We start from the raw sequence: 17841 nt of genomic DNA on the forward strand, positions 1-17841 counted from the left end.
CGCCCCGTACCCCCCACGCCGCATTCCTCTCCTTCTCTTTCCCAGGATTCTACACCTGCTGTCAGGATCCTATGTTCGCCACCCCCAGGATTCTTTGATCGCCGCCCCCATCCCCCAGAATTCTATTTTTGCCCTCTCCTGGTGTTCAAACCCCGCCCCCTTTGTGTTATAGCCACGCCCTCTTACACTCGCGGTGGCCTTCGCGCCTCGCCCCCATCTAATGAGGTGCTCTTATAGAGCCTTCTTCACGACTTCCGGCCGTTTCCACCCACGCCGTTCAAGATAGCCCCGCCCACCCGCTCTCCCCGTAGTCTGCCCCTCCCCTCCCCAGGAGCCCGGTACGGCCTGGCCTCCGCCCGGCCTCTGCCCCGCTCTACGTTAGTCGAAGCCGCCTCGTCGCACCTGCGTGAGGCACGTGGGTTCTCATAGGCCCTCCCCTCTGGAGCCCCGCCCCCATGCTGAGACACCCTCCTCGCATCCCCTTCCCTGCCTAGCAACTTCCCCAGTTCTCGTCCCGCGCCCGCTTTGTCTCTCCGGTCTGTGCAAGATTTCAGCGTACCCTGGTTTCCTTCTAATTTCTGCCTCGGGACACTGGGAGTTGCCGCTTCGTTTCTTTTCAGATATATCTGTCCCTTTTAGTTTCTCTGTCTTTGTGTCTCATTATCTTTGCTTCTCCTCTGTCTCTGTGTTTCTCTAACTCTGGGTCTTTCAGTCTTCGTATTTCGGCGTCGCTTTGTGTTTCTGATCTCTCCTTCTGGTGTCTTTCTATTGCTGTTTCTGTGTCATTTGTCTCCATTCTTTGTCTCTGTCTCTGCGTCTCTCTCTGCCTCTGTATGTCTCTGTGTGTTTCTGTGAGCCTCTCTGTCTCTTTGTGTGTCTGTGCCTCTGTCTCTCTGTGTGTTTCTGTGTCTCTTTCAGTGTCTCTTGTTTCTCTCTGCGTCTCTCTTGACCTCTCACCCTCCTTGCATCCCCCAGTCCTCTCCTGCATCTGGTCCGCATCGTCTCTTTACCGCGGCCGCCCGCCAGGGGGCAGCACAGACCGGCCCCCGCGCTCCGCTGGCCCTGCGGGGCTGGGCTAGGGTCCGGCCTCCAGACTCGGCTGGTCCCTCCCCGTGTCCTTGTCCCAGTTCTATCTTCCCAGCCTCCTCGCGTCTTTGTGTCTCTCGCTCTAACTCGGCCCCTTTGTCCCTCCCGGGCGGCTCCCGCTCCTCCCTACCCCCACCTACCTCTTCACATTCCTTGGGCTGCCATGGGGGAGCTGGTGAGGCCGCCCAGCGTGCAGGATGAGGGCGGGAAGCAGGAGGCCGAGGGAGGGGATGCCCGAACGTCTGAAATCCCTCCGTTCCAGTTCCTCTGAACGCGAGCTAGTCAGCTGGGGGCAGCTGCTTGTGCGCTTCTTCCCCTACCAAGATGACGCCCTAGACTTGCCTTCCCTTCCCACCTGCCACACACCTGAGCTTTCCTTCCCAGAAGGGCAAGATCTTAAGTAGTGGAGACTCTTACTGGCATTACTCTTATTACTGGCATTCACGTCTTGGTAATAATACTATTAATAAATGTGTTTAGTACTATGTGCCAGGAACTGATCCAGGTGCCCTATCTCGAGTAACCCCCGCAGCACCTATGTGATAAGGAGACTGAGGCACAGAGAGATAAAGTGACTTGACCCAAATGTCACAGTTTACAACTTGTCAGTTAATTCTGCAGGAGAATCCCGTGAAGGGGAGGCTATCGTGATCCCCATTTCACTGTAAAGTACACTGAACATAGTGGTTATTTATTTGCTCCACGCTACCCAGCAAGCAAGAAGCAGGCTGGGATCTCCCCATGTGTATCTTAGGCTCAGCACTGGCCTGGTATGAGGCCAGCTGGACAAATATAGTAAATCTCCCCCTCCTCTTATCTGTGGTTTCAGTTACCCCGTGGTCAACCGCAGTCCAAAAATATTAAGTGGAAAATTCCAGAAATAAAAATTTATGGATTTTAAATTGTTCTGAGTAGCTTGATGAAATCTGGAGCCTGAGACGTAAATCATCCCCTGGTCCAGTGTATCCTTGCTCATATACTACCTGCCCGTTAGTCACTTAGTAGAAGCCTCCGTTATCAGATCAACTGTGGAGGTTATCACAGAGCTTATGTTCAACTAACCCTTATTTTACTTAATAATGGCCCCAAAGCACAAGAGTAGTGATGCTGGCAATTGAGATATTCTCTTACTGTTCTTCATTTATCAGTGAAAGTTTGTCATAAGTATGAATGCATAGGAAAAAACATTGTATATGTAGGGTTCGGTACTATCCAGGGTTCCAGGCATCCACTGGGGGTCTTGGAACATATCCCCCACAGAAAAGGGAGGACTCCTGTAAGTGCATAATAAATTCTCTCTAGAACTCTTGTCTTTCTCTCCTCAGTTTGGGGCCAGACTGGAGGGCCAAGATCTCTGGGGTTAGTGCTAGTTTTGCTACTAACTTGCTTTGTAAAATTGAGCTCCCCTCCCCTCCCATTTCTCCCTTGAACAAAATAACCAGTCCCCAGGGAGAATTCTTCCAGGAAGCACCGCCCCCAGCACCCACTCTTTTCCTGGTCTGTCAATGAGTGGGTTCAGCTGTTTTTTGTGTGCAGGGGTGAGCCCAGGAGGGAAGCCCCAGAGGGCAGCAGGCTGGAGTTTCATGCCCCCAGTCACATGCATAAGGGGATGTGGATAAGGCTGAGCACTGCTGCATTTGTTGACAAAAGTCTGGGTGAGTCTCATTCCTGCTGAGTTGACTTCCAGTGTCAAGGAGTCTCAGAGGTGACACTTCACTGAAGAACCATAACCACCAGGAGGTTGGGGCACAGGGCCAAAGGCTTTCTGATGGAGCTGTGGAGTTGATGACAAGTATTTTACCTGCCCAGTAACCTCTTCCACGCTAAGCCCTTATGGTTCAGAATAAGCCTGGCCTAGTCCTGGCCAAGCAGAGCATTTGATCTCCTGGCCATAGGACTGGTTCGGGGATGGGAGTGGGACCCATTTTTGACCAATGAGAATTAGCCCTGAGACTTCTTGTTGAATAGGAAAGGGGCACCCTCTTTTGATGGCAGTTGCTAAACTGTAAGGATAGAAATCTGGCATTATGATTGCCACTGGAGACAAAAAAACCTGCCTGTGCATGGAGGACAGCGAAGCTGAGAAATGGAAAACGAGTTTTCTGATGAGACTGTTTGAGTCCCTGGATCCAGCTATACCTGAAGGTTAATCAGCCTTTGATCTACCTGATTATATGAGTGAATAATTTTCCCTTTTCACTTATATAACTTTTTTGTCATTTGCAGTGAAACATACCTTTACTAATAAAATCTCTGATTCAGAGGAGTCACAAATTCCAGTAAAGTTCCAAGGACAGGGAACAGGGACTGAAAACTTATGAGTTCTTCAAGATGTCCAGACTGTGAAGGACAGGCAAGCTTTGTTACAGTGGGGGAAATGAGAAAGGACATTCCAGGAAGGGGGAATAGTAAAGTCACAAAGGTAAAAGATAGGGGAACATGTGAGAGAGGGAGCAGTGGGTGTGTGTGAGGGGCAACATCTTAGCAGGCTCTGAATGCCAGGTGAAAGGTGGTTCATGTTCCTGAGAGTAATAGGGAGCCACAGAAGGTTGAGGAGCAAAGGGGAGCCTACCCTAAATGTGCCTTTACTTCCTGGAATCACAGATCCTATGATTCCCTCCTCCCCCCTCCCCTTCCCCTAGACCCTTGGCCAAGGTGAAAGGAGGGGTCAGACTGAGGAGGGTGCAGGCTACCATCTGTATGCAAATTGCCTGGGATGCCATGCAGATGAGGGATCTTATGCAAACGTATGCCCTTCTGGGAGGCAGGCCCAGCCCCTCCCCTCATTAAATCAGGGACCTGGTGCTGGGCAGAGCACCCCTTAGTCCCTGGGGCCCCCTCTTTCTCCCCTCCTCCCAGCCATCTGTTCGCTCTCCCTCCAGCTCCCCAAACCTCCCCTCACCAATATCTGCCCTTAGAGTGGTATCTCTCTCCTCCTGGTCCCTTCCTGGCTTTTCTCCCTGTCCCTCCATTTTCCATGAATGATGATGATAATTATGACAACAACAATAATAATAACCACATACTGAACACGTGCCAGGCTTTGCACTAAACACTTTCCACAGTTAGCAAATTATCCCCGATACCCTAGGATCCTCTATATGTTGGCTGTTTTTTGGCTTTTTTTTTAATGGAGGTACTGGGGATTGAACCCAGGACGTCATGCATATTAAGCCCGCACTCTACCACTGAACTCTACTCTCCTCAACTGCTTAATTTTTATTTTTAAAGAATATTCAGTTCTGCCAGACATAAAGCAAGAAATCCACACAAATAAGGAGACAGATGAAACGAAGGATGCAGATTAAGAAGCAACTCATGAGGCTTGTTAAACCTATTAAGAATGTGAGCTGAAAGCAGATGAGAAGGGTGGAAAGATCTAGAAGCTCCAAGTATCTGAGTCCTTGAGGTGCTTCCCATTGGTGACTCCCGCTCTGCTCCATGAGTCCTGTGCCCACGTTAGGCAGGTAAAAGCCACGGCTACCAAGTCTGTTTTCTGCCAGCTGCAGTTGCAGCCAGACTCATTTGCCCCCCACATGACCCTGGTACCGTCTGGGTGCAGAACCTCCTGGCTCCCCCTCAACTCTGGGAGCGGGATGGTGAGAGACAGGACGAGAGAGCCATGTGTACCCCAGAGCTCAAGTGGTGGGAACTTTTATTGTTTTTTTTTAATTGAAGTACAGTCAGTTTACAATGTTACGTCAATTTCTGGTTTCTCACATTGGTTTTAATCCGATTCAATAAACCATGGGATTTGAGCACCTTAATTAGGCCCGTGAGCTCTTCTACTCGGGGGACTTCTGGGCATCCACTCAGTTGCCTATGGAGAGGCTCTCATAGCATCTCTCCAATTTCCCCCAGCCCCAGATCCCACATTGGCCCTTTTGTGGCCAAGGAGACTGAGGACAGAGAGGTGATGCCACTGGCAGAGACCTCCAATCATGCATTGAACAGGGATGGTCCTGCGCACTCCTCACGGTGCCAACCACGGTCCAAGTGTGATGGGCTGGTGGAGGTGAAGTCACTTGCCCAAGGTCACACCTGTCCGCCCCTCCCATTGTTTCGGAGCTCCTTCTTTTCAACATATTTTCCTCTCCCTTTCTAACTGGAATTATCGCTCTGAATCCCAGTTCTTTGTGTTCCTGACTTTGTCTCTCTGAGTCTACCTCGCTTTACCTGGCTTTGCTTCATTGTGCTTCGCAGATACTGTGTTTTTCACAAATTGAAGGTTAGTGGCAACCCTGTGTCCAGCGATTCTATCTGCACCAACTGCATTTGCTGACTTCCTGTCTCTGTGTCATATTTGGTAATTCTTGCAATGTTTCAGATTTTTTCATTGTTATACTTGTTAAGGTGCTCTGTGATCAGTGATCTTTGATGTGACTACTGTGACTCACTGAAGGCTTCAATGATGGTTAGTGTTTTTAACAATAAAATACTTTTTAGTTAAGGTATGTACATTGTTTTTTCAGACAGAATGCTATTGCACACTTAACAGACTGCAGGGGGGGAGTGTAAACATCACTTATAGGCACTGGAAACCAAAAAAATTGTATGACTCGCTTTATTGTGATACTCGGTTTATTGCAGTGGTCTGGAACCAAACCTGAAATATGTCTATGGTATGCCTGGATTTGTCTGTCTTTGCCTCTCTCCCCCTAAATCTCTGTCTGTCTGACTCTACAGGTCTTTCTCATCTCTGAGTTGCTCCAGTCCATCTCTCCTGCCTCCCCCTAAACCTCACCATCCTGTCAAATCCTTCTTCCTTGGCCTCCATAAATCTCTCTAGCTGGCCTCACTGTTTCTACCTCTCTTCTCTCTGCCCCAGGCACCTTCATTGGGGTTCCTCCAAGCCACCCCTCCTCCCCTAGGGAATCCTCAATTGCAGGCACTAGGCTGGCCCCAGAAGAGGCAGCTAAATTCCTAATTCCATCCACTCTACAGCTCAGAGAGAGTTTTTCCTCTGGAAGCTTCAGTTACCTCTGGGTCTCTGGCAAGAGAGACTGGGAACTTTTACTTACAGGGACGGCACCCCACCCCCAAGCAGGCACTGGTCCTCAGGATCCAGGATCAGCTCCCTCTGGACCCCCAGCATCTCTCTCCTCCACCCTCATCCAGCTGAGTCACCCTGTGTTTTCTTCCTCTCTCTCATTTCTTGCTCCATGACATCAGATTTCTCCTGAGGTCCAGCAAGGAGGCTGGAGGGCCAGCGGGGAGGGACGCATCACCTGCATCCCTTTCCCCTCTCATCCCCCAGAGGAGGCTCTGGCCACAGGATGGGGTCCACGTGACAGACAGCATTTATTCCAGACTCCAGTGTCCACAGATAATGGGGCGGGGGCAGGGGCGGGGATCCAGTGTCAGACTATGCAGCGGGACGTCAGGTGGGGGGACCAGCAATGGAGGCAGGAGGTAAAAATAGCCCCGGCCAGCCGACCCTCAGAGGCTCGTCCCAGGCCAGGCCCTGGGCTTGGGTCCAGGAGCTATTCTGGGGCCTGGGAGAGTCACACTCCCTAGAGGAAGGTTCCCTCCCTCCCAACAGCAGCAGGCTGCTGTGGTCCCTGCCCAGCTTACAGAGGAAGGAAGGGAGGGTCTGAGAGGGAAAAGGGAAGGCCGGGAAGGCAGGGGCAGGCGGAGGCGGGAGCAGGGCTGGTTTTCTGATCCCCTCAACCCCACATCAGGTTCATGGCTGCTTCTGGGCAGTCCTCAGGCTCAGCACTGGGGAGAAGACGGAGAAGTCAGCCTGGACCCATAGAGACCATTCCACCCTCTCACCAGGGTGCCCAGGCCCTCACCCACCTCATCTCCGAAGCCACCGCTCCCACGCCGGGCTCCTCCAGAGGCACCTCCCATGAGAAGGCCCGTCTGCTCTGGCCGCTCTGACCCTGAGTGGCTCAGCTCTGGTTCCCTGGGTGGCCTAGGGGTAGGAGGCAAGCATGTTGGAGGTGGTCATGGCCAAGGAAGGAACTGGGGCTGGGGTGTGTTGGATGGGGATGGACTTGGGCATGGGTGGGAATGGGCTGGGGATGGGGTCAGAGGTGGTAATGGCACTGGGGTTAGGGATGGGGTGGGGCTACGGTCAAAGATGCTGTTGGAAATGGAGCTGGTGATGTAGTTGGGGTGGGTTTTGAGGATGGGTTTGGGGGTGGCCATGGATTGGAGTTGAGGGTGGCCATGTGGTTGCAGATGGAGATGAGGTTAGATGGGGATGGGTGTGGGGTTAGGAATGGGACTGGGTTAGGAGGGGGCCTCGGGGATGGAGATGTGGTAGGAGTCAAGTTCGGGGCTGGTTACGGGCTGGGTTTGGGGTTGGGACTGAGTTGGGGTTGGAGAGGAGGTTGGGGACACAGATGGGGTTAAATTGAGTTTGACGTGGGTTTGCACGTGGTTATGGGCTGGGGTTGGGAGTGGGGTGGGGTCAGGATCTGAGGCAGTGATGAGACTGGGAATGGGAGTGTGGGAGGGGATGGTTATGGACCAGGTTAGAGGTTGGAGATGGGATGGCGTTTTATTTGGCGATGGAGCTGGGGTTGGGGATGTGGTTGGTTTGGGGTGGAGGCTGGGGACGAGGTCAGAGCCGGGTTAGAGAGGTCCACTGCAAGGTCACTCACGGAGACCCCTTCTCCCCGCGCCGGCAGCAGCCGGGGTGGCCCTTGCGTCTCATGCAGTAGAAGGCAGCAACGACGATGAGCAGGAGGCCCACGCTGACGGCCACGGCCATGACTGCCACTCCGGCCTGGGAGGTCTGGGGGGCCACTGCAGGGACAGGACGCAGGAGGAGGAGTCAGTCAGCAGCGCCGCGTCTGCCCCACACCCGGCTCCTGTCCCACCCCTGTGCTCACTCACCAGTGCCGAAGTGGAAGACGTGCTGGTCGTGCCCGTGGGGGTTGGAGGCCGCACAGGAGACACCATCTCGGCTCAGGGCACTGGTCACCTTCAGGGTCAGGGAGCTGCTCACCCAGCCCTGCTCTCCGGGGGCCGGCTCTGCTGGCTGCGGAGGCGCAGGTCAGGCCCAGGCTCAGGACCAAGGGCTCAGGGTGAGGGCAGAGGTGAAGAGGAAGTGGGGGGGGGGAGCATAATGCTCGGACTGTTGAGGGGGCAGGGTCTTCTGAGGGGTTTGGGAGGGGGCGCTTCCCGGGTCCCAGAGAGTTCAGGGTGCAGGGAAGGGTCCCTTACGCTGCCGCCCAGTTGGCTCCAGCTGAGTTTGGGCTCTGGGTAGCCGCGGGCATAGCAGGTCAGCCTGACTTCGTCTCCTTCCATCCAGCTGCCCTCTGCTTTAGGCTTTGTCTCCTCTGCCCTTAACTCTGGTGGCCCTGTGGGTGGTGGGGCAGGAAGGGAGTGAGCGGGAGGCACCCCGGGAAAGAAGAAGTAGGAGAGAAAGAGGAGAGAGAGAAGGACCAGCTGTGGACATGACTCATTTGTCCTGGCCCCCATGCCCCCCACTGTCCCCATCCAAGCCTGCCCCAACCCCGAACCTTGGACCAGCAACTTGAAGCTCCGGGTGCGACTAAGAAGGGGGACAGTGGGCATGAAGGCCTCGCATACGTAGGTGCCAGCGGAATCAAAGGTGATGGAGCGGAGGGAGAGTGTGGGGTCATTCCCCAGGGGTGCCGAGTCCTGGGTGGGGAGAAAGAGTAGGCGGGGCCAGCTGTGAGAGGAGGGGAGGGGCTGATGGAAGGCGGGGTTCTGCGCTGGGCGGGGAGCCTTTCCCTCTCACCTTGGTCCAGCGCAGGGTTGGGGTGGGCAGGCCTTGCACGGAGCAATTCACGGCTGTGCTGTTGCCCAGAGGCAGGGAAAGCTCTTCTCCAATGCTGAGCTCCAGTGGGTCCAGGTCTGGAGAGGGGTACAGACTGTCACCTTCCCTGGACCCTCACCCACTGGGTTAGGGGCTCTCCAGGGCTGCTAGGGGGTGCAGACATGAACGGACAAATGTTAGAAGAGAATGCCGAATTCTCCCTGGCATCACGAACTTTCCACTGTCCCATCCAAGCCCTCGAGGCCAGACCTAGGAGTCTAGCTCCCGAACACATGCCCTCCTCGACCACTTGCCTCCAGAGCTGATGTCTGCGCCCAAGGTTAGTGGATAACCTCGGAGGTGTGAGGTGTTCTTTATCTGACTTACCACCCAAACCCTGGCCTTCTCCTCCACACTGCCCACTCTTCCATCAAGACACCCTCTGCCCTGTCCTCCAGATGCATCCTTCCACTACTCTCCATCTCTGTCCTGGGGTCTGACTGCCTTGACTTCTGCAATCACCTCCTCACTGGTCTCCCTCCTGGGCAAGACTCTCATCTTCTCTGGTCCATCCTCTGCTGAGCAACCAGAGGGATCTTTCCAAAACACACCTGGGTCAGCCCTTGCCTCTGCTTAAAATCCTGCACTGGTTCCCCAATACCCTTGACATAAAGGCCAACTTCCCTGATGAAGCCTAAAGATCCTGCCTGGTTGACCCCTGCTCACTGCTTTGACCTCATCTCCCACCCTCCCCTCTTGTTTGTTGAGCTCTAGCTAGCCTATACTTTCGCTGTCATTCTCTAGTATGCCAAGTTGGGTCCTGCCTCAGGGCCTTTGCACTTGCTGCTTCCGCTGCCTGGAATGTACTTCTTTTGGTTCTTCATACTTCTGATTCCATTCTTTGGTTTCCTACTCAAATGTCCCTTTCTCAGAGAGGCCTCTCTGTCCCCCTATTGTAGACACTCAGATTTCCCCTTCAGCACTGAAGGATTTGTTCCCCCAGCTGTTGAGAAGGATGTCAGCTGTCAGATCTCAGCTGTCAGCCCTCTCTGGGAACTGCCCGGGCTGCACAGAGCCCCTCGCTCAAGGTCATGCCCCCTCCTTCACCACGCAGCCCACATCCAATGACTGGTTGATGTGGGAGTATAACAGCCTCACCCCCTCACCTCATCTGGGGACATCCCAGCTTCCGGGTGCCCTGTGAGGCCAACCAAAGCCTTCCTTAGACTGAAGCCCAACTTCTCCCTCTGCCCAATCCTGCTTCCTTGCCCTCCTCACCCCCCAACAGACGTGAATCCCAAGGCATTCCCTATAAATTTCCCACCTGTGGTCAGAATCTGCTTCTTGGGGACGCAGCCTATAACCCACTTCCTCTCCATCTAACATAATCCCCGCTCGCCTGGCCAACTCCTTATCCCATCACTCTGCGCTAGTCGCTGTAGCTGCAGGATTGCTACTCAAAGTGTCTTGTTCAGCATTTACCATCTGCCTCCCCGACTGGGCCCAGAGCTCTGCGAAGGTGGGGACTGGTCTGTCTTGTTCACAGAGGTGTCTCAAAGATCTGGCAGAGGGTCTCGCCCCAGGAAGAGAGGTACAAGGAAGGCCGAGAAGGGACAGAGCTTTCGCACAGGACTGGGTGCAGGTGGACCAAGAAGGCTTCTTAGAAGACTGGGACCCAAGAGATTCGTTAGAAATAGGCAGTGGAGGGGATGGGGAGTTAGCGTAGGAATGAGAGGGGCCCGGTGTGTGATGGGGAGAACGCCTCGGTGGGGACAAGGGTCTGCGAAGGTGAAGCCTGCCAGGTGGGCCTTGAAGGCTGTGGTGAGGCAGGCAGATTTTCTCCTGAGAGCACTGGGGAGCCATGGTAGGTTCCGAGCAGGGAAAGGTCAGGTTTGGGTTTTGGAAAGGCAGCAATCTGGAGGCTGGAGGGGGCTGGGGCATCTGGGTCAGGGGCAGGGACCATAGAAATAGAGAGAAAGGGGTGGCGGCAGGGCTGCGGGGGGTGGGGGTGAGGAGGCAGCGGGCGCCGGGCCACCCTCCCCGCTCTCCAGGGGCGCTCACAGGCCACGTGCAGCTCCCGGGTTTTGGAGAGCTCTGCGTCCTCAGCAGCGTCGTAGTCCTCCACCCTGCAGCCGTAGGTCCCACTCTGGCTCCGCTGTACCCCCGCCAGGGTCAAGTTCCCCTCCAGATTTGTTTTCAGCACAACCTCCTGCTTGTCCTGGGTGGCCAGGAATGAGGAACTCAGTTCACGAGATACCCTGGACTGGCAGGGTCATTCTAGATCAGGGGTCACCCAAGTCAGGCATCACGTTAAGTCAGAACTCTCTCAAATCAGAGGTCTGAGGTCTTGTTAGCTCCAGGGTCACCCGTCTGGTGCCTTGCTAGGCCAGGGGCCACCCAAGTGAAAGGTTAGAAGTTGGTACAGGTGAGTATATCACAGAGGTCAGGGCTGGCAGTTCCAAGGGAATGATGGAGTGAGTTACCTGAAGGTGGAAAAACGTGTACTCTGGGCTGGGGCTGCCGTCCCCCTGGCAGAACAGCTGGACAGAGTCACCCTCACGTACCCAGCCCGCTGTTGTGGATGGGCTGCCCACCCAGAACTGTACGTGCTCCGTGGGATCTAAGGGAAAGGGCAGACTCACGATCAGGGTCAAGAGTAAAAGGCAGGGCTGGATGAAGGGAAAGAGGTCAGCGCCTCAGCAAAGGAAAAGGCTACGGTTGGCTAAAGGTTAGAGGTCATAGCTTTCAAGGCTCAGGTTCAAATTCTGAGATCAGGGACTAGAAGTCAGAGGCTGAGACAAGCTGAGAGTATAGGTCAAGGGTTAGAGGTCAGCACAGGTGGCAGGTCAGTGTGAGATTCGGGGGAACCAATTCAAAGATGTGAAAGGGTTGGGTATGAGGTGAAGTCACAAAACTCCAGGGGGTTCAGGGTGCCATGGGGGTGGGGTCAGAAGTCAGGAAGGGGCTCGTGCTACTATTTGAGGTCAGAGGTCAGAGGCCAGGCCACATGAGGTAGGGGAGTGGAAGGCCAGAGGGGAGGGTCGGGCCGGCGTGGACTCACAGTGCAGGGTCAGGTGGAAGGCCGGGCTGTCCAGGCGGCCGTGCTGGCCTGTGGGCAGGCGGTAGTGCGCGGAGCAGTGGAAGCTGGCATCCCGGTCGGCCTTGCGGAGGCGCAGGTAGAGGGTGCTGGTGAGGGACTGCAGGCCCGAGGCCTCCCGGACTGTGCGGCTGGTCATGTAGCCCTCTGGGAGAGGGGAAGGGAGAGAGAGAGGGAAAGAGAGAGAGAGAGGCCATCAGCCAGCCAGGCCGCTGCCCCACCCACCCCATTAGCTAGGCTCTTCCTGTGCACTTAGCTCACCGGAGTTCATCTCCATGGGCACTTCCAGGCGCTGCCCGTTCCGATACCACATGATCTGGGGGGCTGGGTTCCCGTTGCGACTGTTGCAGGTGGCAATCTGGGGCAGACACAGGGCCCCACAGTGGGCTTGGAGCCAGGATCCTGAAATCTGGGTCCCCTCGCCCCCTTAGGGGCTTCTTACTCAGACCCAGGAGTCAAGCTCCCAGACCCCTACTCCCCCGGGACCTGGGCTGAGTTCCCAGGCCCCTGCTCCTTGGACTAGAGAGCCCAAGTTCCCAGCCCCTTCCAACCTCAGGATGCAGGAGTCCAGGACCCCAGCCCCCTCCTCCTTCAGAACCCTGGAATGAAGGTCCAGGCCAGGTACCTCTTGGGCAGTGTCCTCCATCACAGACAATATCCCTTTGTTGGGGGTAACCTCGGTGTCCTCTGGTTTTGCTGTGGGAGAGATGTTACTATCAGGAGCCCCTTCCTGTGGCTCTCCCTTGCCTGCCCCTTGGTTGGGGGGGGGACCCTTGGATACTCACCAAACACAATGAGCCGCGCGGTGGCCTCGGCAGTGCCCGCTGCCCCCGCCCTCACCACGCACACGTAGTCCCGCTCGTCGCCCACCTGGGCCTCGGCCAGCACCAGGCGCCCCCGGGAGTCCAGCTGGTACGGAGGGCTGCGGCCCCGGGAATCATGCACCTTGTCCTGGAGCTTAGAGCCCTGCAGCTCGGCAGAGGCCAGGCGGTGGCGGATCCCAGAGCGGTCGGCCTGTGGGAGGGGGGGCCAGCGCCTCATCTTGAGGGGCTGCCTGGCTGGCCCACCCCTCCGCAGCGTCTCTGTCTGTGTCCTTTTCTTTCTGCTGCTCGGTGGGTCTCTTTGCCTCTTGTTATCTTTCTCTCTGGTCCCTCTGCCCCTCTCTCCACCCCTCCCACCCGTGCACCCTATCTGTTGCCACATTTTCCTCTCTTTCTCTATCTCACTCTATTCCCACCTCTCCATCTCCCTCACCTGCCCTGTTTCTCCCTGCCTCTTATTTTCTCTTTACTCCCACCCCGGGGCTCTGGCTTCCTGGGTATCTGCCTCTGAATGTTCTCTCTCAAGAGCCAGGGCTCTGAAGGGGAACTTCTTCATTCTAGTCTCAGCTGTGCTCAGACATCAGAGGACCCGCATTTCCCTTTTCTGGGCCTCCATTTTCCCATCTGTAAAATGGAAAGGCAGCTTGGTGGAGCTCCTAGGGTCCTTCGGGTTCTGATGAGGGATGAAGGTTTGCAGTCCGCTGTGCCCAGACTCCAAGGCCACACTCTGTCATCCCCTGGCCCCCAGCCCGCAGCACTCACCAGGAACCATTCCAGCATGAAATAGTCATAAGTCCCCGAGGGGGTGCAGTCCAGAGTGACAGGATCTCCCCTCATCACCTCCACCAGGGGGGGCACAGACAGGCGCACCTCAGCCTTGGCACCTGTTGTGGGAGTTGGGCCATTGAGCTCTCCCCTACCGCCACCAATAGGCAGAGCCCTCCAAACACAGCCCCTCCTCCGTCAGTACCCAGGAGTCCAGGCCACCAGCCCCCTCCTCCCTCAGACCCTGGAGTCCAAGTCCTCAGTCCCTCCTCCCTCAGACCCAGTCCCTCCTCTTCTCCCTTAATCTCTCATCTCTGCATCTCTGAGCTTCAGATCTCATTAGCATTTCTTTCCATCTTTCTCCTCAATTGCAGAACTAAGGGCTCCTCCCTCGGGCCACACAGGGCCCCAGGGGCCTCCATTCAATCCTCTTGGGCTAAAAGCGTGTCGGTCCTGACTTTTCTCACCAGACCAAACACCCCTCAAGGGCAGGGCCAGGGCGGTCTTCTTCCTTTGCCTCCAGCACTTTGCGTTGCTCCGGCCTGCCACAGTGATGGAGATCACCGCCTCTCCATCTCTTAGTCACCTCCTCTGCATGTGTGTCCCTCACACTGGGTCTCCAGCTCTTAGTTCCATGGCCTCTGTGTCTCTCACCATCTCCATGTACCTCAGCCCTGCCTCTGGGTCTCTCCCTCAGGAGTGGGGGGCTGGGGCTGGGCCAGAGCTGAGGCGGGATGGCTGTGTGGGCGCGGTGAGGGGGACAGGGCTGGGCAGGTTTCAGGAATGTGGGAGGGACAGGCTGGCTCAGACCTGCCCGAGCCCCCTACCCGCCCCTTGGCCCCTCTAACTCTGATTGAGCAGTGCGTCACTTCAGAACAGACTAGGACTGAGGCCCTGGATGTTGTGTCCCGAGGGAGAAGGGAGCTCGGGGCCGGACTCCTATCCCCGGACCCTGGCAGACAGAGGTGCTCACATCAGGAAAGCAAGCTCTGTCACCCTCTGGGCTGGCATCCTGGCATTAGCTCTCAGTTCTTAGACTCTCCCTTCCCTTCCCCGCCCAGCTTGGCCCAGCTCTGCCCCTGGGGATCCACTCTTGGCCATGCTTGTGCCAGGGGCCTGGATTCCCAGGCACCCACCTCTGGCCCAGGCCTGCCCCATGGGAGGGAGTGTGGGGCCAGGCTAGTGCCTGGGGCTCGGGCTGAGCAGCAGACAGCAAGGATAGATGGAGAGATCTCTTTCTTCCCCAGTTCTCTGGTCTCTCTGTCCCTCTGTGGCTAGCCCCTCAGAGCCTCATCCTCCACCCCCATTCCCCAACCACACAGGTGTGTGGATTTATCTGGGGCCCTGGGAAGGGGGCAGTGTCACTCGGAAACACTTGGTTCCCACTTGGCTCCACTGTCACTGCCCAGGGCCATTGCTCCAGCTCTTTCTGATGGAGAGGGAGGGGGGTCCCTTAGAATCTGGGCTCTCGATCTAGACCCAGGGACCCTCAAATACATGTGACTTCCTGGTTTCTAGCCACAGAGTCCCTGATCTTCTCAAAATTTGACAACTTTTGAGCGGGGAGCATTGTTTTGGTCTCTTCTGTCCTGGGGAAATCTACCCCAGCCACTGGGGGCCTGGCCCTGTGTCTGAGGGAGTACGGCCCAGGTCGGGGTGGGGGTAGTTCCCAAGGTCTGAGTGGGGAGGGAGCCGAGAGCCCCCCGCACTCCTGGGTCCCAACTTCTCAGGTCGTCTGGAAGCCACTGCTGTGTATCCTGAGCCCCTCTGCCTAGCTGTCCTTATGTCCCTATGCTCCCGTATCCCTCCTCCCTGGGGTCCCCAAGTTTGGCTTCCTGGGGTCGGTGAAAGCTCCTGCCCTCTTCCCTTCGTGGGGTCCCCAGGGGCTACCCACCCACCGTCCCCGCCCCCAGCCGGAGGCGCCCTGCTCTCAGCCCGAGCCTTACCTGGCTGCGCCCCCAGCAGGAGCGTGAGCACCAGCAGCCGCGAGGCCCCGCGCGCCCCTGCCCGGGCGTCCGGGGGCTCCATGTTCAAGGCGTTGTCAGCAGCAGCGGCGGCGGCGGCGGCGGCGGCGGCAGGGACTGAGCCCGGGCTGGAGCTCGGCGGCCGCGGGGCTGGAGCAACGAGGCCCCGCCCCGGGCAGCCCCGCCCCGCCCCGCCCTCCCGGCCTCCCTTGTCCCCCCAAACCCGGGCGCCGCGCCAGGACCTCCCACTGCCCGGAGCCGACCTCCCAGCGCTCAGCCCGGAGCGGGGCTCCCTCCGCCCCCAGGCCCCAGGGTGTCAGGCTCAGGCACGGGCTGGCCAGCGCCCACGGCGGGTGGCCTGACTGACCAGTCCAGCCGGTGTCCTGAGCTGGACATCACTGGACAACCGCGGACCCTCTCCCCCTCATTTTGACCGGCGGTCTCGTTCCCACTATGGCCCATGGCCTGGGCTCACTTCATCCTTTAAACCAGCTGGCCCTGGTCCATCCAGTGGCCTGCATTGGCCTCTCCCAGTATAACCAGCAGTCGCCAGCCTGACCAGTGGCCTAGAACAGCTTCTCCCAGTATGCCCTGTGAGCCCTCCCCTGTGGCCAGCTGCTCTCCTGTCTGACCAGTGGCCTGGAACCCACCAGTTCAATCTCTTATATCTAATAGTCTTCAAACCCCAGTTCTGCCCAGGCCTCTTTGATGCTGGGGAGTGGGGGCTGTGGGGTGCTCTTTCCTCTGATCTCCTCCTAGGGCCCTCCCTCTCTTCCCCCCATCCTGGGAATCCCAGGAATGCCACCCCCCTTCCTCCCTTTCTCTTCCCTTCACTCCCTCCCAACCTTGGGGGGAGGGGAAGGGAATCGGGCTGGCAGGAGCAGGTGAATGGGGGAGGGGAGGAAGCCAGGGCACCTGAGGGAAGAGAGGAGGAGCCTGGCCATGGGTCAGAAGGAAGGGTCACAGGTCAGACTTGGGATCACAGATCAGACTGTCCAAGGCTCCTCACAAGCCAGGCCTGACTGGGACCAAATCCCCAGATGCTGGCTGCAGGGAGGGAGATGTCACTGGTTACCAGGGAGAAGCTAGCCCTGGACACTGTTCGGGATAGGGGATGCTGGTCATGCTGGGAGAGGTTACCCAGGCCTTTGATCAGATCGGGGTGGGTGGAGGTGGCAGAGGGTCATTGGTCAAACACCAGGGAAGGCTTAGATTACAGGTCAGCCTTGAGTTATAGGTCAGATTGGTAAAGGCTACTTTGTCCATACAGGAGAGCAATTGTTATAGAGGGACAGGTGATCTTTTAGTGTTAGCCACACCACCCCCTCCTCCAGGAAGTCCTCCCTGATCTCTTAGGCTGGGTCAGGTGCCCTCTCTGAGCTCTCCAACTCCAGCTCTTCCCACACTGGGTCATCGCTCTGGGGACTGGATCTGGGCTGTGAGCCAGTAAGGGCAGGGCCAGGGCTGTTTCGGTCACTGTTGTGTCCCCAGCACTGCCCAGCACAGGCCAGACACAGAGCAGGCACTCAGGGAAGGTGCGCAAGGCTCAAAGGCAGGAGCACACAGGCTCACCTGCAAATTCCACCCAGGCTGGCCGCACATGCATACTTGCTCTTGGACCAAAGCACTCCCTGGGACCAGCTTACACACAATGACCCCAGGCACCTGCTGCCCAGCTCTTCTGGCCCTGGCTCGCTAGTGCACCTACTGCTTGGGCTGATAGGCACCCTCTCATCAGCACCCCCTTTCCACCTTCCTCAAGAAGCCAACCAGATGAGGATCTAGGTGAGGGAGGACTATATGACATGTGTAGGAAGCAGGGAAGTCATAAATACCAGCACAGTTCCTCTGTCCATGAGGACTTGCCGAAACTAGTACTGAAATGTCGTCTGCCTTTGTCTTCTACAATTCATCTCCACAAAACAGCCAGAGGGGTCCCATTAAAATGTGAGTCAGCCCCTGTCACTCTTCTGCTCAGAACCCTTGCATGGCCCCTCTCACTCCCAGTAAAAGCTGGAGTCCTCTCCATGGCGCACAAGGGCCTTGATTTGTTCCTCATGACTCTCTGACCCCATCTCCCCCGCTCTTCCCCAACTAGCTAGCTCTGCTCCTGCCACCCAGGTTGCTTTGCGTTTTTGCTGTTCCTCCAATGCCAGGCATCTTCCAGCCTCAGGGCCTTTGCACTTACTCTTCCGTCTCTTGGGACATTCTTTCCCGCCATAGCTCCCTCCCTCACTTGCTTCAAATTTCTACTCCATCACTTCATCACAGGGCTTCCCTTGACTATCCTATCTAAAATAGCAACTCCTGCTATCCCCACCACTCTTTCCTTCCTTTGTCTTACTACATTTTCCCTCCATGGTACTTATCACC

The 17841-nt window shown here is 56.6% G+C and overlaps 1 protein-coding gene across 1 annotated transcript; it reads right to left on the reverse strand.

Moving 5' to 3' along the window:
• Nucleotides 1-5633: 5633 nt before the first annotated feature.
• Nucleotides 5634-15625, reverse strand: BCAM (basal cell adhesion molecule (Lutheran blood group)). The gene is made up of 15 exons (XM_006208581.3): nucleotides 15451-15625; nucleotides 13502-13623; nucleotides 12704-12932; nucleotides 12544-12614; nucleotides 12180-12276; nucleotides 11883-12065; nucleotides 11305-11441; nucleotides 10883-11039; nucleotides 8804-8919; nucleotides 8562-8703; nucleotides 8263-8399; nucleotides 7933-8077; nucleotides 7698-7842; nucleotides 6886-7003; nucleotides 5634-6804 (listed from the first exon to the last, which is right to left on the reverse strand). The coding sequence occupies exons 1-15, from the start codon at nucleotides 15530-15532 to the stop codon at nucleotides 6799-6801; spliced, it is 1887 nt and encodes a 628-aa protein (XP_006208643.3). The 5' UTR covers nucleotides 15533-15625; the 3' UTR covers nucleotides 5634-6798.
• Between the last annotated feature and the right edge of the window lie 2216 nt (nucleotides 15626-17841).

Source organism: Vicugna pacos, chromosome 9 (assembly GCF_048564905.1).
Source record: "Vicugna pacos chromosome 9, VicPac4, whole genome shotgun sequence".
Classification (NCBI taxonomy): domain Eukaryota; kingdom Metazoa; phylum Chordata; class Mammalia; order Artiodactyla; family Camelidae; genus Vicugna; species Vicugna pacos.

Excerpts from the sequence above, each read along its gene's own strand:
- BCAM (XM_006208581.3), bottom strand. The coding sequence starts at position 15,532 with ATGGAGCCCCCGGACGCCCGGGCAGGGGCGCGCGGGGCCTCGCGGCTG. Across the intron at positions 13,624-15,450 it reads CCTGCTGGGGGCGCAGCCAG|GTGCCAAGGCTGAGGTGCGC; the intron begins GTAAGGCTCGGG and ends CTCCCACAACAG. Across the intron at positions 12,615-12,703 it reads CGCGCGGCTCATTGTGTTTG|CAAAACCAGAGGACACCGAG; the intron begins GTGAGTATCCAA and ends TCTCTCCCACAG.